The sequence below is a fragment of the Canis lupus genome, chromosome 20, assembly GCF_048164855.1.
Source record: "Canis lupus baileyi chromosome 20, mCanLup2.hap1, whole genome shotgun sequence".
Taxonomy (NCBI): domain Eukaryota; kingdom Metazoa; phylum Chordata; class Mammalia; order Carnivora; family Canidae; genus Canis; species Canis lupus.
The window spans coordinates 34,191,496-34,213,073 of NC_132857.1; the positions used below are offsets into that span (position 1 = coordinate 34,191,496).

General features: G+C 53.8%; 1 protein-coding gene and 2 long non-coding RNA genes across 4 annotated transcripts in view; 2 read left to right on the forward strand and 1 right to left on the reverse strand.

Moving 5' to 3' along the window:
* The window catches only part of TFCP2L1 (transcription factor CP2 like 1), a 60,138-nt gene extending 51,938 nt beyond the window's left edge, over window positions 1-8,200 (forward strand). For both annotated transcript variants that reach the window (XM_072788856.1, XM_072788857.1), the window contains one exon: window positions 330-8,200. In XM_072788856.1, coding sequence (XP_072644957.1) covers window positions 330-376 — 47 coding nt within the window. In that variant the 3' untranslated portion in view covers window positions 377-8,200. The remainder of the gene's footprint in view (window positions 1-329) is intronic.
* Window positions 8,201-8,268: 68 nt separating this feature from the next.
* On the reverse strand, window positions 8,269-10,932 carry LOC140611844 (uncharacterized). The gene is made up of 2 exons (XR_012013095.1): window positions 10,612-10,932; window positions 8,269-8,939 (listed from the first exon to the last, which is right to left on the reverse strand). It is a non-coding gene; the product is annotated as an uncharacterized lncRNA (long non-coding RNA).
* Window positions 10,764-12,118, forward strand: LOC140611845 (uncharacterized). Its single transcript, XR_012013096.1, has 3 exons — window positions 10,764-10,899; window positions 11,266-11,372; window positions 11,811-12,118. It is a non-coding gene; the product is annotated as an uncharacterized lncRNA (long non-coding RNA).
* Window positions 12,119-21,578: the final 9,460 nt, after the last annotated feature.

Sequence of the window (21,578 nt, forward strand, 5' to 3'; positions counted from 1 at the left end):
GTAACTGCCTTCAGAGAGCTGGGGACCGTAATACCCTGAGAACCTCAGTGTGGTTCCAAAGCCTTCTTGGATATTATAGAGCCTTTAGTTCTTGGGCCTGGGGCTACGGTAGAAAGGCCCATTGCCAAAAAAGAAACTCAATAAGGCAGAAGGCATGTGAAGGCATGTGCTGAAATACCTGTGTTTGTTAGCGCTCTCCGCAGTTGTATTTGGAGCCAGTACCGGTGGCAGGGCTTCCGCTGGTACTCTAAGGCCATGCGCTCCCTAACACCCCAAGGTTATGGCGTCGGGCCTTTCTTCCTGTAAAATGCCCTTGTCTCCCTTGGCAGCCGAGAGCAACGATGGCTACCACATCATCCTGAAGTGTGGCCTCTGAGCAGAAGTAGAGTGTGTAAGCCAGAGCCTCCCACTCCCAGCCCCGTGGATTCCTTTGGATGTAGAACCTGCACCTCCGTAAGCTTCGGCCTCACCTGGCAAGCTGTGACTGGGAGGGACTTGGCCCAGTCTGTGGAAGCCATGGACCAGTAACCGGCGGGAACCTGTGGATGCGGTCTCTGGCACGCAGAAAGCCAATGGCTCCTCTCTCCTTCCTCTTGACCTCCAGCTTTTGAGCGGTTCCTTGTTCTTTGCCTGCTATCCTAAAGAGGCAAATGGCAGGGGCATCTTCTCTGAAACCCCTCGGTCCCTTGTTGGAGGCTGGTTCACTGGGTATCTTGGTGCCACTGTATCCTTCTGACTACTCCCCTGCCTCCAGGGAAAGCCCTGCCTCCCGTCAGCCTTCATCTTCTCTGGTGACCAGCTCCGTGACCAGGACTGTTGACTGGGTAACTTGCCACCATTCTACCTTCACGTTGGTTTTCCTTCTCAGCGGCCCTCATGAGGGTCTTTCTGGTTCTTGGATGGATCGATGGGAATGGGGTTTATTCTGTGCCTTCTGCTTCTTCCACCTTGACTCTTATTTCTAAGGACCTGTTGCCATAATGCCCAGAGATGGGCTCACCTGTCTCTGCGTTGGTCATGTAGACACCACAACGCATGTGTAGGACCTGCCACACATACCTAGGTCTACGCCCTTGGGAGGGAGAGGGAGAGGAAGAGGATGGAGTAACTATTTTCTGGTACATTCTCACAAGTGTACAAGGGATGAGAACAAAATGATTTTTTTTTCTTGAGCTCCTTTTATATGATTTTATTTCCTCAGCAATCATGGGTAAGGAGGACTAAGAAACGAGCATCCCACTGTGCAGTCAGATGACCTTGACAGTCATGGTAGCGGGCTCTTGTGCGTGGACTTAACCAACTAAGTCTCATTTAGAGAAGACCTTGATTAACACTGCCAAACTTTGTCTCTACTGTGAGGGTCCCCATTTAAATGTTTATCTTTTTTCATTTTATAGAGGGAGTGTTAGGGCATTTTGCTTGCACTGGGATGGTTGGATCGCCTCTCTTGGCTTGACTATGGGGAAACTTGAGTATGGGTAAACTCAGGTATTTGTCTTTGTCTTGTGTCTGTTTCCTGGGACCCAGTGATCTATATACTCTTAGCTAACTTAGGTTTATCTTCGAAAGCACTGGGAAGCTGTATGATCAGCTGAGCAGGATTTTACAACTTCTAAAGTGGAGCTTTTGGGGAATATAGTGTTAGGGTCAAAGATGATCAGAACTGGGTAGACCTTGTTTTACAGATGAAACTGAAAGCCGAGAGGGGCAGAGCCACCTGCCCGATACCACGTAGTGATAGGGCAGTGATAGATATTTATCATATAAATCACTTCAGAGGGCAAAAAGGGTGCTTTCGTAATGATGATGTTGGGACAACAGGTGTGGTGTTTCTCTGGAGTAAAGCAGCCTCCTGATTCCTTTTCTGTCTTGGGGGAGAGTGGGGGAGCAGGTAATAGCTTTATTGAGGTAAAATTCACATAGCATTCAGTGTACCCATCTATAGTATACTACTCTGTGGTTTTTAGTGAATTCACAGAATCAGCACATTCAGTTTGAGAACATTTTCCTTCCCCCCACCCCCAAAAAGAAACCCTACTCCTTTTAGTGATCGTCTTCCCTCTCTCCTCACAACTAGCTTGTCTTAGGCAACCATGATCCTCTTTTCCATACTGATTTTTTTTTTTAAAGATTTTATTTACTTATTCATGAGAGATACAGAGAGAAAGGCAGAGACACAGGCCGAGGGAGAGGCAACCTCCTCTAGTGGAGCCCGATGTGGGACTCAATCCCGGGACCCTGGGACCATGCCCTGAGCCAAAGGCAGATGCTCAACCACTAAGCCACCCAGGCGTCCCTCCATATTGATTTACCTATTCTGGACCTATCACGTAAATGGAATCACAGTGGCCTTTTGTTGCTGGCTTTGTTTTTTTACTAGCGTAATGTTTTCTAGGGTCTTCCATGTTGAACATGTGTCCACACTTCAATTCTTTTTATAGCCGAATAATGTTTCATTCTATGGCTATACGTACCATATTTTGTTTAACCACTCACCAGTTGATTGACGTATGAGTTGTTTCTACTTCTTGGCTAGTATGACTGATGCTGCTATGAACATAGTTGTACAAGTTTTTACATACACATATGTTTTCATTTCTTTTGGGTGTATACCTAGGAGTGGAATTCCTGGGTCATATGGAACTCTGTGTTTAACTTTTTGAGGAACTGCCATACTTTTCCAAGGCATTCCCACCAGTTGTGCACAAGGGCTCCAGTTTCCTCATATCTTCACCAACACTTGCTAATTCTCTGTCTTTTTTATTAGAATATACTAGTGGATGTGAAGTCGTATCTCCTTGTGGTTTTGATTTGCATTTCCCTGATAGCTAATGATGTTGAGCATTTTTTCATGTGCTTATTGGCTATTCGTATGTCTTCTTTGGAGAAATAACCTATTTAGATCCTTTGCCCATTTATGTTTGGGTCATTTGTCTTTTTTTATTACTGAGTTGCATGAGTTCTTTGTATATTCTAGATGTCAGTGCTTTATCAGATACATGATCTGTAAAAATTTTCTCCCATTCTGTGGATTGTCTTCACTTTGTTAAGACATCCTTTGGCGCACAAAAGTTTTTAATTTTGATTACACCTAAGATACATGCTTTTGTTGCTTGTGCTTTTCGTGTCATATCTCAAAAACCATCGTGTAATCCAAGGTCAAGACTTATGCTTCTGTTTCCTTCTAAGAATTTTTACAGCTTTAGCTCTCCAGTGGCCTTTGATTCATTTCAGGTTAACTTTTGTATATGGTATGAGGTGGAGGTCCAACCTCGTTCTTTTGCATGTGGGTGCCCATTTGACCCTGGCTAAAAGGCCCCTGATTCCTACTGGATCTTTTTTTCTGAGACATGGGGCTGTCACTGGGAAAACTTTTCTTCTGCTTCTGCGTCTCCTTCCTCTTCTTCCTCTTCCTCCTCTTCTTCTTTCTTCTTCCTTCGTCTTCCTTCTTATTCCTCTTTCTTGTTCTTTTTAAAGCCCAGCCTATGTCCATCTCCACCATTTTTATACTCCTCCTACCATCTCTGCCTTAACCTTCTCACAAGTACTGGGTCATGTCATGCTCTGCTGTTCTGCAGCCTTTCTTGGTGCATGGTCTCACTCCACACATTAGTCCTAGGGGAAGTCAGGACCAGTCATTTCCTTTTTTGAGGAAACTTAGTCTCAAGGAAATGGAATCATTTGCCCAGGGTCACACACGGTCAGGACTAGACCTTTGGTCTCCTAACTACCAGCCTTCAGGGTGTTTTGTCAGTCAGTCACTAGACCTAAGTGACTCCCCCGGGCCAAGTGATGACAGGCTCGATTTTAATTATAAAAATTTAGTGGGGTAATATTTTTATTTCTTAATTCCAAATGAGGGTCTAATAAAGACCTATTACCTTAAGTTCACAGTTAGTGGGGTCTTCGATTTTCTGGAACCTGCACTGCTGTCTGTTTTTGTTTGTTTGTTTTAATAGTTTCTTTTTTAAAAAAAAATTGTTTTTAAGTAATGTCTCTCCCCAACTTGGGGCTTGAACTCACAATCCTGAGACGAGGAGTCACAAGCTCTACTGGCTGAGCCAGCCAACTGCCTCTTTCACATTCTCCTAATGGTTCTAGATGAGTATTGTAGTTTACGAAGTAGAAAATAAGTACACATTATAATTTGATACCAAAATGTTTTAGCTGCTTTGTTTCAGCAGCTTGTCCTTATTGAACAGGAGTCAGAAAAGCTGGCTGTAGATTTTATCTTTTTCATGTAGAAGGACAGAAAAGCCAGAGCACTTCCCACTCCTGTCCACTGTCTTTCCCATGAGTGCTGAGACCAGAGTTTGGGGCTGGGGGCTGGGGCAACCCTTCCCAGAACTGCAGCCTCCACCCCCATGGGATCTAGGCTGTGGTTTCTCTTTGGCAGCAGCTGTTTTTAAAGGTGTGATCCGCAGAGAGAAAGATGGTCTCCTCATGTGCTCAGGCTACCGTCTTGTGAACCATAAGCCTCAAGCTGAGCTCCTTATTCTCAGGCCATCATGTTTCTTTTTCTGCCGGCAAGGTTGTGATAAACCTTATCAGTTTGCCAGGTTGCACCTTACAATGAAGACACAGAGGCTTTTGAATGAGGGGACAATAGGATTTGCTGGGGGAAGGGATGGATGAGAAGAGCAGGATGGGGTAGGGAGTTGGAAGTCAGGGCTTAGGGTCTCAAGCAAAGGCCAGCCAACTGCCCCGCTGACCTCCTGCCCGGGCAGCCTCGGGCCCCTTGGGGAGAACTGTTAACCTCAAGGGGGCTTCCCCCGGGAGCAGACTAGAGCTGGCTGAGCTGTGGGTCACAAGTTTCCGAGTCCAGAGTGGCTTCGGGGCCTGGCCTGAGTAACTTAAGCTTGAAAATCATTAACGAGCTGATGAGAAAAATGGAAAACTTCTCTTGCTGGTGTCAGTGGAGCAAAGGGAGCAAGCCCAGAGGTTCTCAGAAAGTGGAAGGGGGGGGTGCCAAACGTGGCATTGACCGAGGTGCAGGAGGCAGTGGAAGGAGGGGGGCAGGAGCCAGGGCCCCCAGACCTTTGCTCAGCTAGGAGGTGAATGTGAGGGGCGGTGGGGCTTTCTCACTTTTCCCTCCATGGAGTCCTACAGCGGCAGGTGAGGCATAGATGCTTGGGTCTTAGTTGTATGTAACACCACAAATGCCCCTGCTCAGGCTGGTGGGCACCCCATGAGGTGCACCCCAACCTGAGGCCTGGCACTGGGGTCATGTCTCAGGAAGTGTGTCTAGCCCAGCACCCTTAGAGTGGCCACCAGGTGTTGCCTGGCCGCCAGAGCCCAGACTCCACGTTGCCAGTTCCGTGTCTGCATTACAGGTGGGTGCTTGTGTTTATGGGTGCACGTGGGCCCCTTTCTGTCCTCCTCTATCTGGCAGGACAGCTCAGCCAGATGTGGTGATTAATGCTCTTCTTTTTAGATCTTGTGTGACACTCGTTCAGGCCCTGTTGATGAAACTGGTCTGGGTAAAGTTGCCCTAGTTTGGGGGGTGGTGTAATTCACACCCTAAGACCACCTCTTCTGAGGTGGGAGAAGCAGTGTTAGCAGCTGACATCTGACAAGAACCCCAGAAACAGGGCCCATGGAGTCAGTCTTCCACACAGCTGCCTTACATGCTCTTTCTCTCCTCGAGATACTTGCTCTGTGTGTGAGACCATCAGTCAGCCTGGCTATTAAGAAATGATTGTACACCCTTTGCTTTGCTCTGTGGGGGCTGGGCTCTGGGATCTGGGGGGCAGTAAAGTGCTGGTCAGGCCACCCTAGGGCACCCTGGGAGCTCTTTGGAGCCTCCTGAGCTCACCAGACCTCCCCGGTGTCCTCCCCCTTACTCCTGCAGGGAATAGCCAGTAGTTCCAAGTGGTGGCTCTGGTGGTTCCCTGTGCCGATGGCCCAGGGCTGGACCTGCCATCCCCCACTTGCTTGTAGGGGCCTTCTAGGAGCAATGTTCCCAAACAGTGGCTCTGAGAAGTGGGTTTGCTGCTCTGTGCAGGGTAGCTCATGGGATGAGATGGAGAGATGGGGTCAGTGCCCAATCTTGGAGTGACCAGCCCTTACCCCCGAGCAGCCAAACTATTCCCCCTCCACAGGAGCATCGTGTGTGAGCCTGTCTTCGTGCCCTTCATCTTGAGGAACCCCAGCGGGTGGGCTGCAGGGAACTAGCAAGGAGTGGAAAGGCTTTTTATCAAAAGAAGTTTTCAAAGCTTCATCAAGGAGAGAACAGTATAATTAACCCCAGGCCCTGTCTCCCGGCTCCCACCACCATCAACACACACCTGCACTCGTGGGGGTTGGCAAACCTTGGGCCAGATCCAGCCCTCTGCCAGGTTGTGTGGGGTTTGATGACAGGGAGCATGATCTCTGAACCCAAGTGAAATATTACCCCACATCCCCTGTCCCAGTTCCATTTTTCTCATTAGTAGACCTGTATTACAAAAAAAGAAAGAAAGAAAGAAAGAAAAAAGTATTCAGTTGATATATTTTGAATTCTATCAACAACAAAAAAAAGTTGTGGAAACTTGTTTTTTTCTGACATCATATTGATTTGCCTCATTGCCCTCAAAGCTGAAAATATGTACTATCTAGCTCTTTCCAGAAAAGCTTTGCCAACCACCAAGATAAAGCTTTGGGCTGTTTTCTGTCCCCAGTGGAAATCCCATTAAATAAGAACTCAAATAATTTTAGTTCTGAGCTTTGAAGCAAGAGAAGTGTTGAGCCGAGCAGCCTGGAGCCTCCCCTGCCTGTGGTCTCTCCACCCTGGCTGCTCTGTGGGCTTTCCTTCCTCTTCCCGGGGCTGACCTGCTCCCGGAGACCAGGCTGGCCTGGACCCCAGCGCGGGCCAGGTGCCAGGGGTCGGTGTCCGAGGGCCATGTGCGGGGAAGGGTTCTGTGTGGGTGTTACCAGGCCGCCAAGCTGGTGGGCCCTGGCCTTCTAACTTAGGTCACTGGAACTTTCCTCTCCTGGAGGTCACAGCCCAACCTTCACCTCCTCCTGGTCCTTCTGGACGTCATGGCTTCTCTGGGGTCCCACAAGCTTCCCCCTCCACGTTCTGCTGGGCTCTTCCTCACACAGAGGGAACCGCTTGTGCTGGCCTCATTTGGTGATAGAGAGGGGCCCCTGCCTGGCCCCAAGTAAGGGTTCTCTGGGCCTGGGCTTCCGGTTCTGCCCTTGGGAGAAGCGGAAATAAGGCCAACTGCCGGCCTTTGGGGCTGAGTCCTGCATGACGAGGTCCACCTTCCTCCTGGGGTGGTGTGGGCTTTGTGGGCACCCCGCTTCTCCCCTCCAGGTGCAGGTGGCGGGATGCTGCACCCAAGCTTCCATTAGTAACACCACCACCAGCAGCAGCCACGGCGGATGCTGCGGGCTGGCCTCTCCCAGGTCGGGCTTTGAGCTCAGCGCTTTTGCTGTTGCCCCTTTCCCTCCCTCTGTGCCGTGAGGTCGCTGTGGCAGGGCATCCACCCCACACTCTCGCATACCAGACTTGGGGGGTAAGCTCCCTGTGCCGTGCTAGCTTTCATCCTGAGGTTCCATCCCTGGGCCTGGTGCACCCCGGTGGGAAAACATTTGTGGGACTTGATTGTTAAAGACCAGAGAAGGGGAGGGCCGCCTGGTGAAGGCGAAGCTGGTGAAGCTGGTGACTCTATTTTGGCTCAGGTCATGATCTCAGGGTCCTGGGACCCAGTTTGTGTCAGTCTCCATGCTCAGTGGGGAGTCTGCTTCACCCTCTTCTCTCATCCTCTTTCCCAGCTCACGTGTTCTCTCTCAAATAAATACATCTTTAAAAAAAGAGTGAGAGAGAGAGAGTAGGGGATTGTTTTGTGTGCCTCTCCCCCCAGCCCTCCCCCTGCTGGGTAAGGTTAAAGCTTGGTTTTCTGTGTCCTCTAATGTTCATGTATGTAATGTGATTCTTTCCTAAATTGTAACTTCCCCAGCTTTCTCTAGATTGGGTGACTCAAAAGGTGGTGGGAGTCTACTACTGGGTGGTATGGGCCCTGGATGGGTCAGGAGGGTGTGACGGGTGGGCCATGGGAGGTGGGCATCAAGAGGGAAGTTGTCATACTGCCACATTGTTTTTGTACCTGAAATAAAGCATATTTTGCACTTGTTACTGTACCATTGTGCAGATGAGAAATCTGTATGTGGGATCTGTGCTTGGGTCAGAATGCAAATAAAACTCATTTGTAAGAAACCCCCGTGGCTCAGGCCTCTTTTTAAAAATTGTAAAATACATAATACCATGAAATTTACCATCATAACTATTTTTTTAAGATTTTATTTATTTATTCATGAGACACACAGACAGAGGCAGAGAGACACGGGCAGAGGGAGAAGCAGGCTCCGCGTGGGGAACCTGATGCGGGACTCGATCCCAGGACCCGGGGATCACGACCTGAGCCAAAGGCCAAGTGTCTGCTCAACCCCTGAGCCACCCAGGTGCCCCCACCATCGTCCAGTGGCATCAAGGACACTCATATTGTGCAACCATCCTCACCATCTCCAAGGCCTCTTTCATCTTCATCAACCGAAACTCCACCCATCCCCCCCTCCGCACCCAGGTCCTATAACTGCAGTTCTCTGTCTCTAGGATATGACTGTTCTGGGCACCGCATATGAGTAGAGTCACGCAGGATCTGTCCTTTGTGACTGGCTTATTTCACTCCACGTAGTGTCCTCCAGGCTCCTCCGCGTCGCAGCATGTGACAGGCTGCCCCTCCTCTCTCAGGCTGGATAATACTCCGTTGTATGTAGACACCACGTTTTGTTTATCCGTCATCCTCTGCGGCGCTTGGGGTGCTTCCACCTTTTGGCCGTTGTGAATAGTGCTGCTGTGAACACGGGTGAGCAGATGTCCACTGGGGCCTTTGCCCTGGCTTTGGGGTATACAGCAGAGGTGGAGCTGCTGGGTCACCTGGTCACACTGGTCCCACCTGCAGCAAATGAGGGTTCTAATTCTTCCACGCTCTGCTGACACTAACTTTCTCCTTTCGCTAGTAGCCACCCTTGCCACAGGCCCTGAGTCCCTGAAGCTGGGTGAGCTATGCTGGACGCCGGGGTGGGCACATATGCACATATCCCCTTGTCACCTTCAGGGACCGAGGGTGCAATCTCTGGAGCCACCCACCAGCTTCTCTGCTCTCTCCCAGCCCCTACCTGCTCAGACACCTGTCTCCCCAGACCACACCCCTCTTCCAAGCTCACCTGCCTCCAGCTCTCCGTTGCAATGGAACGTCTGTGCTGCCCACCCAGGGCTGCGGCTCCCGTGTGCCTGCTGCCTGTGCTCTCCCTGCCCTCCCAGGCCCAGGGGTCATGGCTCCCCTCCCCACCACACTCCAGTAAAGACCCCTTCTCCTCCCTTCTGGCCTGTGCGTGGGATGTGCCTGGTGAGCGCTGGAATCCTGGAACCACCTCATGTAGAGCAAGCTCCTTGACCTCCCCGAACCTGTCTTCTCCGTCTGTGAACTGGGAATGTCACCTGCCTTGAGACTGCATGTGAAGCAGTGAGCATGAGCCTGGTCACAGGAGGAGGTTCCCCACAAAGCTCAGGAGCGGCTTTCTGGGGGTGGGGGGAAGGGGGTTGCTCTGAAGTGGGAAATGGCTTGGTGTTTTCCAGGATCCAAAGGAAAGTGACAATGTGGGGGCTCGGAGTAGGTAGATGGGGACCAGCTACATTATGTGCTCAGGCCCGGCCTGCGGCCCAGCTGCCTTCCCCGGGCTGGAGCAGAGCCACACTGGAAGCCCGTCTGCTTCCCGCACACTCCGCTGGCCCTGCTGTGGGCATGAAGCTCCCAGGATGATTTCTCCTCGATGCCCCATTTTTAGGCAGCACAGCACGGTGGGGTGTTGTGGCCCTCAGAGGGCATCAGAATCACCCAGGAGGCTTCTTCAACACACTGCTGGGTCTCACGGCCGCTTCCAACTCAGCAGGTTTGAGTTGGGACTTGAGAATGTATTTCTAACTGGTTCCCAGTGGGTGCTATTTACTGGCCAGAGGAGCTCGCTTGCTTGTAGAAGCATCCAAGACGGGAAATGAGTCATCCAAGATGCAGACGTGGGTGTGAGCTAAGGGTGGGGGTGGCGGTGGCGGGGACTACGGAATGTTACAGTCCCCTGATGTCCCCCAGAACCTGGGGTGTGGGGCCACCTGTGGGACTCTCCTCCCATCCTCGCTGTAAGGGAAGCGGACTCCAGTTCTGAAACCCAGTGACTGGGCCTCCAGGGGAGGCAGCGGGGCCTCCGGGGGGCAGCCACCTCCAGCGCCACCACCCCTGCCCCCCCACCCGCGTCCAGGAAGTCCTGGGCCACAGCTGTCCCCACGTCCCCGACTGTGGCAGTCCCCACGGGAGACCGACAGCGCTGGGTGGGGGGCACCCAGTGTCCGGGCCTCTGTCCCGCAGGCTGGAGATTGACCGAGTGAGTGGGAAGGGCGGGCCCTGGGAGACGACTCCCGAGCACCCCGCTTGCAGGAGCCGAGGGCCTGACGCAGAATCCCGGGGAGGTGCGCCGTGTGCTCCGGGCGAGCGCGGACGAGCAGGACGGGCTCTCCCTCTGTCCTTTCCCGGGTCGCTTCAGCTCCCCCAGCGCCGCGTCCTCCGTCCTCACCTGGTCCTGGGCTGCTGCGCCGCGGGCACACGCGTGGAGGCGGCCTTGCGGGGCGCTCGGGGCCCGCCCGGAGACCGAGGCCCTCCGGCCCGAGCCGGCCTAGTCGCCCGGGGCACCTGCCTTCCAGGGACCGGATCCTGGGGGCCAGGAGGCCTGCAGAGCTCTGCTCGGTTGAATATTAACCTGCCTTGATTGGGTGGATCAATATTTAAACTCAATTATAAGGGAAAGGGGTTATCTGGAAAGAGCTTATCGGGCAAGAGGCAGCTGTTGGGCCTCTGATCAGTGGTGAGGCTGGGCTGGGGCCTGGGCTTCAGACTCGTCCACTGGGGAAACGTGGACGGAGGGAAACCAGCCAGCTTCCACTTGCCTGTCCGCCCTTCCTTCCTCCCTCCCTCCCCACCCCCTCTCCCTCTTTCCCTCTCTCCCCCATCCTTCTTTCCTTCCCTCCTCTCCCCCTCCCTCCTTCCCCCCCATCCTTCCTTCGTTCCCACCCTCCCTCCCCACTTCCTCCATTCCTCTGGGGACTCGGCTCTTTCCTGGCTCCCAAGTCACAGCGCTCGCCAGCCCCACTCTTCCCTTGAGCTCTCGTGGGCTCCTGTGCAGAGGCTCAACTGTCTGTCTGTCTGTCTGTCTGCTTCTCTCACTGAGCAGAACTCTCGGGGACAGAGATTGGTTTGCTCCACCAATGCCACTCAGAAGTCCAGCCCAGGGCCTGGCAGGGAGAAGCCTCTCCAGCAGTGTTTGTTGAGTGAGTAAATGTGAGTAAATGTGAGTAAATGTGAGTAAATGTGAGTAAATCAGTGTGGTGCTGATTGGCCAGCGAGGGAGAGGGACCGGAGGCCCCCACGAGAGGGGCCCGTACCAGGCAGGGAGCCAGCTGGTGTGTCTTCTTAACCAGACTGCAGATTAGTGTATTAGCTTAGCACACTGAGGACACGGTATGGTGGCAGGGGACTGGGACAGGTGAGTTTGGATGGGAGAGTAGGGAATTGGGCAAAGTACCAAATGTGGGGCAAAGAGCCCCTGGCCGTGTTGGCATGGACAGGGCCTGACAGGGGCCCTCCAGTTGGGTATCTGCCGAGTGCCAAGGGTCTTACAGGCTGCTGAAAGGAACCAGAATATACCGCTGTGAAGAGGTTTGGGATTTTTACTTGGTGTGTGTTCTTTATGAACTCTCCTTATCTGCCCCAAAGCAGAGCCTCCCAAAGAATTCAACTGCCATAAATCTCCCTGGGGGTTTTGCAACCAGAGGAGACTGACTCCTCTCAGCCACGAGAAGCTGAGAAGCCTTGACTGGAATAAGAGATGAGCTCCCACATGCGTGCCATCTGTTCTCCTACGGGCCCATTTCTCTTTCCTAAGAGGGAGATGTGCTCCCAGCCTCCCCCCTACACTCCCCCCCCCCGGAAAGATGGTACGTGAGCCCCCAGTTCTGACTGCCTCTTTCACTCACGTATTTGTGTGCGCAACTGTGTACATATGAGAATAAATATCTTTCTCTTACTGTCTTCTATCCATTTCATTCCCCCACCCCAAGCACTGGATGGAAGGGGGTGGAGGAAGACTCTTTCCTCCTTGACGTTTCATGATCTCACCCGGTGCTCACACCCCCTTAGGAGGCAGGTGTTAAAGTCTCCACATTGTGGGGGCCCCTGGGTGGCTCAGTGGTTGAGCATCTGCTTTTGGCTCAGGGCGTGACCCTGGGTCCTGGGATCGAGTCCCACGTTGGGCTCCCTGCATGGAGCCTGCTTCTCCCTCTGCCTGTGTCTGCCTCTCTCTCTGTGTGTCTCTCATGAATAAATAATAAAATCTTAAAAAAAAAAAAAAGCCTCTGCATTGCCCTTGGGGAAACTGAGGCTCAGAGAGGCTGGGTAGTTGACTCAAGGACACTCATGGGGCAGAGTGGGCTTCTGACCTGGGTCTGTCACTTCCTGGGACTGCCGTGGACCCAGAGGACCGTGCCAGGTGGCTCTGGGGGAGGTGGTGAGCTAGGGAGGGAGGCATCCTAGCCTGGGTGCTGCCCTGAGCTCGGAGGGGGAATCCAGGATGGTCTAGGTTGGTTGTGGGATGTCCCTCCTCCAATTCTCCATATGTTCAGGAGTGGCGGGAGTGCGCCTTTGGGACAGGGTGGTACCATGGGCATCCCTTCCTTGTCTCCACTGTGTCCTAGTTTTGTCCTTGGGGCCATGTGATGGGGTGAGCCAGGACCACCTCCTACATCAGAGTCTCCACCTCCCACCTGCCTCCCCGGGGGGCAGCGAAGGTGGCGGGTGGGGGGTTGCTCAGCAAGGGGGCTGACTCTAGCAAGTCTTCAGCTCAGAGCCTGGCCCCAGCTAGAGGACCCCTGGCTCCCAGACCCCCTCATGATCACTGCCTGGGCATCTTCCCCACAACTGCATGTCCCTCGGTCACTCTGCTGCTGGTATCTGGAATGTGTGCCCCCAGAAAAGAGGCCTGTCCCCAGATCCCTGCGTTTGCAGCCCTTCCCCGCCACAGGCTCCTGATCTCCAGAATTCACTCTGCACCCACAGCTCCCCAGAGTGCCTTCTGCTGAGCCCTGAGCTTCAGGGAGGACACCTGCTGACCTCCTGGATCCTACATCGCTGATGTGCTCGTGAAATCGTTTCCGTGTTCACCTAAGCTGGCAGGACTGGAGGGTGTTCGAGTCAGGCTGAAAATCTGCATTAGGAGCCTTTGGGCTCAGCATGCCTGTCACTCGGGAAAAGCACTGCTGCTAGCTTGCCAGAGATGAGCTTCAGGGAGAATTTTGCTCTTTCCTTTGGGCTGTAAGAGCCCCCCAGCTGTGTTGTAGCCAAGGGAGTGGAGGGCCCAACTCCCACTTGCTGGTCTGAAGCTCTGCCAGGGGTTCTGAAGGCTTCATCTTGGTCTTTTGGCCTTTGACCAAATTGTCCATTTGGGAAGCTTCCATCTCCCCATGGCCTGATGTCCCCAGTGCCCTTATGAGACCAGCCTCTATGTTCTGAAAAGGTTTTTTTTTTTTTTTAAGATTTTATTTATTCATGAGAGACACACAGAGAGAGGCAGAGACACAGGCAGAGGGAGAAGCAGGCCCCATACAGGGAGCCCGACATGGGACTCGATCCCAGGACCCCAGTCACTCACACCCTGAGCCGAAGGCAGACGCTCAACCAGAGCCACCCAGGTGTCCTTTTTTTTGTTGTTGTTCTGAAATTAATCTGACTGTAGGAAAGGAGTCATTAGTGCCCGGGTGGAACCATGTGTCAAAGTCTTGAGTGCCTTTTTTCTTTTTTTGTCTTTTTTTTGGCTGCTAGTGACTTAAGAGTTCAAAGAATGGGTTGGTCTGTAAACTAATTGACTAATTGAACTGTCTGTAAAGTATCCAAAAGATAACATTAAAAAGAAGACTGCCAAGAATATAAAACAGCACCACTATGGTAATAGCTGTTAGGAAACAAATCAAGTTGGAAATATCCAAGAAGAACTAATTAAAAGAGTCTCATATTATGGCCATATTGTTAGGTAAGTAACGCTAGATGCTGTGAAAACAACCCCTAAACCTGAGTGGCTCAACACAATAAAGGCTTATTTCTTCTTTGTGTGTCAGGTGGCTCTGGCTCACCAGGCTGCGTCCTACATGGTCATCTGGGGACCCGCGTGCCTTCCATCTGGTGGTCTTGCCATGTTCTAGGGCCTCAGAGGCTTCCCTTGACCCTTCACTCCAGGCAGAGGAGGGAAGACACCCTAGAGAGTGGAGGGAGAGGTTTTAGGGACCAGGCTGCCAGTGCCCAGCAGCTTCCCCTCGCGTGACAGCGGCAGATCAAGGCCCCGCGGCCCCAGCCAGCCTTGTCACAGGGTGGTCGGGAAGTGTAGTCTAGCCATAGGTCTGGCATCCTCTGCCACCACGGCATTTAATAAATAAGCAAATTAAAACCCCAGAATGAATGAAAAAAGAAATTGCCAGCACGTGCGGTGTCTGGCCCTGTTTGGCATCTGTAATAGCAATGGGCCCACAGCCCTGCTCCGGGGCCTCATCGATGCTGTTGCAGGAAGGAAGAGATTGAGGTCGGGGGCGGGGGGCGCAGTGACTTGCCCAGGAAAGACTTTGAACTCAGGTATTTTGATTCAAGTCTGTGCTCAACCACTATTTGATTCTGCCTTAGCAGAGAAACAGGCTTAAAAAAAAATATAAAGGCCAAAGTAGGCTGCATCAACATTCATTCATTCATCATTCATTCTTTTTTTTTTTTTTTTTTTTTCTTATCCAACAGTCCTTCTGAGCCCCTGGTGCCGTGTGCCAGGCCCTCTGTTGGATGCGGTGGAGGCAGTCAGGGAGACGCAGGGGCTGAGAGGAACCCCATCTCCTCCAGGCCCCCCGTCCGGCCTCTCCGTGCCTCTCCAACCCTGAGAGGTTTCTGCGGTGCCTTTAAGAAAAAAAGGGCATTGTTATTGGAAAGGTGAAATCAGCCTACAGGTTTCCAATGTCCCATCCTGGGTGTTTGTGTACAAAACAGAGGCTGGCCCCGGGGTGGCGGGGCAGGGCGGTGGCACACAGGGCCCACTGTGAGGCGGGCCGCGACTCCGGGCTTGCTGCGGTTCCCTCTGTCTCTGGCACGGAAGACCTGGTGGGGTCCAGCAGTGACACAGGACCAAGAGTCAGACGCGCAATTGACTGTGCCACCAGGCCCCCCTCTACTGTTCTCTGCATTTTGTTCTATTTATTTATTACTTATTTTTAAAGATTGTATTTATTTATTTGAGAGAGAGAGAGAACATGAGCAGGGGGGGAGGAGTAGAGGGAGAGAGAGAAGCCGACTTGCCGCTGAGCAGGGAGCCCGAGTTGGGCCTCGATCCCAGGACCCCAGGATCATGACCTGAGCCAAAGGCAGATGCATACTGCACTGAGCCACCCAGGCAGCCCTGTTCTCTGTATTTTAAAATTGATTTCAACCTGGCCAGGGTTTTTGACATGTTGACTTCAAAGGAGCATTGCGGCCAGGACAGGTTTGGCGGTCATGGTTAGGTCAGGGAACCAGGACATAGCCATTTTCAGGGTGGCCTAGCATCAAAATTAGGAGGTGCCTTGGGGATGCCTGGCTGGCATAGGTGGTGGAGCATGTGACTCTAGACACTGGGGGTGTGAGTTCCAGCCCCATGTTGGGTGTGGAGCCTACTTAAGAAAAAATAAAAGTATTTTTTAAAAAGGTGCCTTGGTCTTGGCAGGGCAGCCTAGTAGGGAAAGGAGGTCACCTGGGGGAAGCCTGAGAGACTCAAGGTTCCCACCCCACATGCCATAGCCACCTGCTGCCCACAGTTGCTGGTGTGCCAGCCTCGTCTGGGGGATGTTGCCTTCTGTCTGTCTGTCTTTCTTTCTAACACTGGTGCCTTTGCTTACAAAGAGATGCCCTTTCTGAGCCTGCAGGGTTGGCTGAAACGGCAAAGCTTGCAGAGCATGAAGGGTTCATAAGGTTGTCAGTGGACCCCCTGGCTCTGAGGCGGCGGGGAGTCCGGAGGACACAGACAGGATCCAGATCTGGCCCTGACTTTTCCGGCAGGCCTCGGCTTCCGAGTCCATAGAATAAAGAGGATCGCACCTACCTCCCAGGGCCGGTTGCCTGGATTCTTTGTGACGCCTTCGCAAAAGCGGTGGCAGCATGTTTGCATGGAGAGGGCCCAGCTGCGCGGCGTCCTTGCTCAGGACCGCCGCTCCTGTCCGCAGGCTTAGAAAGGGTCCGAACCCCCACCTGACCGTGCTGCTCTCTTGCTTAACATCTCCAGTCCCCTCGCTGGCCGCAGGGAGGCCTCCTGACCTCCCCCAAACCCAGGTGGGGTCAGACGCCCCTCCTCCAGCTCCCACGGCCCCCTGGGGCCTGCCCTGTCCTCCCACTGTGCAGAGAGCCCCTGGAGCACAGGGACCTGTCTTATTCAGCTCCACGTTCCAGATGCTCTTGCACCAACCCAGGCCCTGGACACGGCAGGAGAACGACTCGTGGGTCTCTCTCAATAATGGAGCCTGAGGCCCAGAAGCCCCAGTGAGTGAAGGCAGCTGACCAGCTGACCAGAGCAATCCCCCACGCTCCGTTCCATGCCTCTGGTTCTGCAGATTAATCTGGATACCTCTCACTTCCAACCGTAGCCACATTGCTGAGCTCAAATGGAATGCCGGTCAATCAAGTGCTGGTTCAATGCGCCAACAAGACTCAGTATTTAAGGGAAGCTTATGAAGGGTTAAGGTAGTTCTTTGGGGGAGTAAAGGATCCTTTTGTAACATAGCAAAGCTCACCTCCACCTTCAAAAGAAAAAAAATTCTTTTTCCCTTATATGAATTCAGATTTTGGATTTTGGAGGGTCTGGGTTCCCTGGGAAGCAGATTCTGGGGCAGTGATTTGTATGTAAGACATTTAACAGGAATGTTCTTGAGGTCAGCCCCGGGAGAGGAAGGGAGGAGAGAAGCTGAGCTGTATGTAGTCTCACTGGGGTCCTCCATGGGCAGCTCGGGCAGCTCCAGCTGGCCCACATTGCAGAGCTGCCTCCACATAGGGAGGCAGCCAGACCTCTATATCCCCAGCCAAACCCCTTCTAGGTGCTAGGCTCTGTACGTCGCTCTTGTGATGGCTTTATAATGTAAGGGTTATTATACCCATTTTCCAGATGGGAAAGTAGAGGAGGAAAAGGTAAGTTATCAAGGAGACTGTTGGTACTGCACTCCCACCCTCCTACCCAGCTCCCTATCCCCCTCACGCTCCCATCTTGCTCTGGGATGGGCTGCAGGCCTGTAGCCTGTCAGGAAGCTGCATCCTGCCTCACCATGCACCTGCCTCCATGCCTCATCCACAGGCATTCAAGCGTGCTCCTGGTGAACGAGAGCCTCTGGGGTGAGACCCTTCCAGGCTGACCGCTGGGGTCCAGGGCTCAGCAAGGGGTCCAGAGCAGAGCCAAGGAAACGCTGTTATAGCCCGAGGTCAGACAGACAGAGCTGGGCTCCGCTGGAAACTGCCCCATGCAAGTGCTGCTTTGCTGGAGGACATGGCTTTAAGGACATCCACGTAGCAGACTTGGGCAGGAGCGTGCTTGGCACTGGGGGCCCGGGCAAAGTGACACATCAGCCCTGGCTCAAGGGACTCCTGGACTAGTGGGAGATAAAGATGGAAAACCATCAACCCCCAAACCCCAAACACTGCAACAAATCCTGCAGGAATGAGAATGGCTCTCGGCGGTCTAGAGGTTCTGTGTGGCCCTGACCAACAGCATCATCCTGCCCTGGGATGCTGCAGTCACCTCCTGACGGGTCTCCCTGGCCTTGCCCCGGACTGTGGTCTGTCTTCCACGAAGCAGCCAGAATGATCCTTCTAAAACTCTAAGTCTGATCACTCAAGAGCCTCATGGGCTCTCTAACATCAGCATCCTCCCCTTCTACTACCAGCCTCACTGACCTTCTTGGGCTGTTTCTGGAATGCTGTTTGGCCTCAGGGCCTTTGCACTTGCTGTTCCCAGCTTGGAAGATCTTCCTTCCAGGATCTGCCCAGCTCTGCTGTACACAGGCTGGGCCCATGGGAATGGTGCCCCCTGCAGGTGGCCCAGCGGCTCCATCACTTCATGCAGGGACACCCCCTTCCCCACAGCATCCCTCACTCTTGCCTTATCATACCAAAGAGGGATAGATACATTAGAGACCCCTGTAGTTGTGTGGGGCTACTGTCCCCTGCAGCAGGACGTGGGACGGGGGAGGATCCATGGGGGATGAGCTGTGTTCCACTCACTGCCATTATCGCCTTTACTTGGAGCAGAGCTCACACAGGCAGGTGCTCTATGAAGAGCGAGCAAGGACCGAGTGACCGGGTGACAAGTCTGAGCCCTCCAAGTGCATCACATACTCCCCCTTGCTTCTGTGACACCATTTACAGAGACCCTGATGGCCCTGCCTGACCTCCCACCCTCAGGTCCTGGCCCTCAGCTGCCTGACCTCTCAGATTCTTTCTTGTACCCTTCCAGCTTTCCTGGAGAGACATTGAGCTCATGGGAGTCAGCTAACAGTGGGTCAGGTGGCAGAGGACGAGTGGCCCGGTGGCCCAGGACAGTGGCCCTAGCCAGGGCGAGCAGCAATGTGGCTCGCACTCTCCTCCCCGTGCCCTGCACAACTAGGAGCTCCCGAAGATGGGCACGTCCCATCTTGCTCCAGTATTTTCAGAGCCCTAAGCCTAGAGCCGGGCACGCGCACACACATCAGGTGGGTCACAGATGTGAGTTCATCACCGCCCCTGTCCCCCAGGCACTTGCCGTCTGAAGTGGGAAACAGACCATCGCGGTGGCATGTGACAGGGAACACGAAGAGACAGTGGAAGAACTGGGTCTGGGTGGGGGCCGGGAAGGGGTCCCTGCACCCACCCTCCAGAGTTGGGGCTGTTTTATGGAGATGAGGATAAGGTTAGTGTGTTTTTTACTTATTTTCTGCATAAAAAAAAAAAGATTTTATCTATTTATGAGAGACACAGAGAGGGAGGCAGAGACATAGGCAGAGACAGAAGCAGACTCCCCATGGGGGGCCCAAAGTGGGGACTCGATCCCAACCCTGGGAGCACACCCTGAGCCGAAGGCAGATGCTCAACCACAGAGCCACACAGATGCCCCAATTTTCTGCATTTTTAAAGCAACAATTTTAAGCTTACAGAAAAGATGCAAAATTGATACATGGCATTTTCAATATCCTTCCCTCAGATTCCTTAAAATGTTCGTATTTTCCCAGTCTCCCTTCCCCCATCTATTTACCACCTGCCTATGGTCTATCGATCTATCTAATCTGTCGATCATCTACTCTCTCAATAAATTTTTTCTGAAATGTTTCAGTGCAATCCTGTTGCAGATGTGATGTCCCTTGGCCTCTAAGTACTTCAGCCTTCCTAAAGGCCATCACGTTCTTGGACCTGCCCACAGTACAGAGATCAAGGCGGGGACGCGGGGACGCGGAGCCGGGTGGCATGTGTAGGAGTCGAGCACCTGGGGGGGGGGGGACCGCAGGGCGGCAGCCCAGGGAGGGCTCCATCGCGCAGGCCCCGGGACGAGACTAAGGGTAGGTTGAAGCTGCCGGGAAAGCCGGGCCGCCGGGCGGATCCGGGCTCCACGCTACTCCAGCCGTCCCTGTCCTGCGGGGAGGCCGGGCCTGGAGCTGATGATCCCTGTCGCCGGAGGCCCTCAGTCCCCTGGAGAGGGCTCAGTTTGCCCTGTTAGTAGGAAGTTCAAAAGAACAGAATGTACTCTAGGAGCTCAGGGATCAGGGAGTGGAAGGGCAGGAAGGAAAGGGGAAAAGTGAGTGAAAGTGTGCGTCTGGCACAGCGCAGTCTGTTTTGTCACCGGGACGTCTCCCGGTGAGTCACCACTCTGCTCACACACACACACACACACACACACACACACACACAGCCTTCCTTCCGTGTCGCCTCCCTTCTGGCCGCCGGCACCGTCCCCTCTCGGCCTGCCCGGTCCCCTGGCTGGGCCCGCGCACTTGGTGTTATTCGACGCAGGTTCGGATCCCAGCGTGGCTGATGTGTAGCCTGGGCACGTTGCTCGGCCTCGCTGGGCCTCAGCTGTATGTCTCGAGAGCGGGAATGGCAGTCCACACCTCGTAGGTTGTGGTAGCAGTGGGGACTGTTCTGCACAAAGCAGGCTCCAGGCAGGCCCGGCTGGTCCCCTGGGGCCCTGTGGGTCTCTTGGAGTTCGAGGCCCCACGGCTCCCACACACCTGTCTTCCCCATTGGTAAGGTGGCTCCAGCTTGCCAGGGGGAGCCCCGAGGGCAGGCCCACCTCTGATTCACCTGGGCACTCCTGCCGGGTACGTGGAGGGGTTGAGTAGCCGCCTGTGGAAGCCAGGAGGGAGAGAAACCCCTGAGGTAGTGCCTGGCACGCAACAGGTGCCCTGGGGAGGACCAGCTGTCTTGCAGGAGACCTTTACATCATCCACAGGCATGACCTGTAGCATCTGCTCAGAGGCAGGTGCCCCTGCCAATGAGGCCGCAGTGCAGAAGTGGATGGGTGCTAACAGCAGGCCAGGTGGCCGCCAGCCTCCCCTCCCCAGCACCTACTCCCATCAGGCCAAGAAGCCTCCTGCCTATGGGGCTGAGGCAGAGGAGGGGAGTGTGGGAAGCTGTGGCCAGGGGACCGAGGTGTGGTCCTGCAGGAGCTCGACGAAGGATGGCAGAGGCCCTGGGCACCTGGCTGTAGGGGTCCCAGGCAATGCACTGCACGCTGGGGGAATGTGGGTGTGCTGGCAGGAGGGGTCGGCGGCTGCAGGCCTCGCTCCCACCAGGCCCTTTCTGTGCCACCCAGGGTAACCTGACACCGGCCACCCTTCTGCAGATTGCACATCACCTGCCTCTCTTGGCTGCTTGAGGAGGTTTGAAGGTGTTGCAAATTGCTCTATGATGTTCTGGAGCCAAACCATGTCCCTGGCCTGCGGCCCATCCCCTGGGGCTTGGCATCAGCTACACTGTCCCTGGAAGACAAGCTGCCTTTGAGGGTTTGGTGTTTTGAGGGCTTGGGTTTAGAGGGCCAGGCCAGTGGCGTCTCCACCTGGCTGGCAGCGGGGAGGTGCTTGCCTGGGATTCAGGCAGCATCAAGGTGGTCAGAGGACAGAGCTCTGGCCCCAGCCACTCAAAGATGCTTCTGTGATGAGCGGTGTGGAGGTGAAGAGCATGTGCTCTGGGGCCAGACAGCCTGGTGCTGCTTCCTAGCCCTGTGACCTTGGATGATTGACTTGGCCTCTCTGTGTCTCGGTTTTCTCATCTGCAAAATGGGGGTGGTAACAGGCCTTGCCTCTGAGCAGCGCTGTGGAGGTTTCATGAGCTAATACAGGGGAACTGTTCAGAGCAGCCCGAACATGTGAATGCTGTGTAAACATGGGAGGGTGTACAGTCACCCCCAGTCTAGGGGTGGGGTAAGGCCAGCCTCACCTCAGCTGACCCTCCAGCTGTCTATGCGCAGCCCCGATCCAC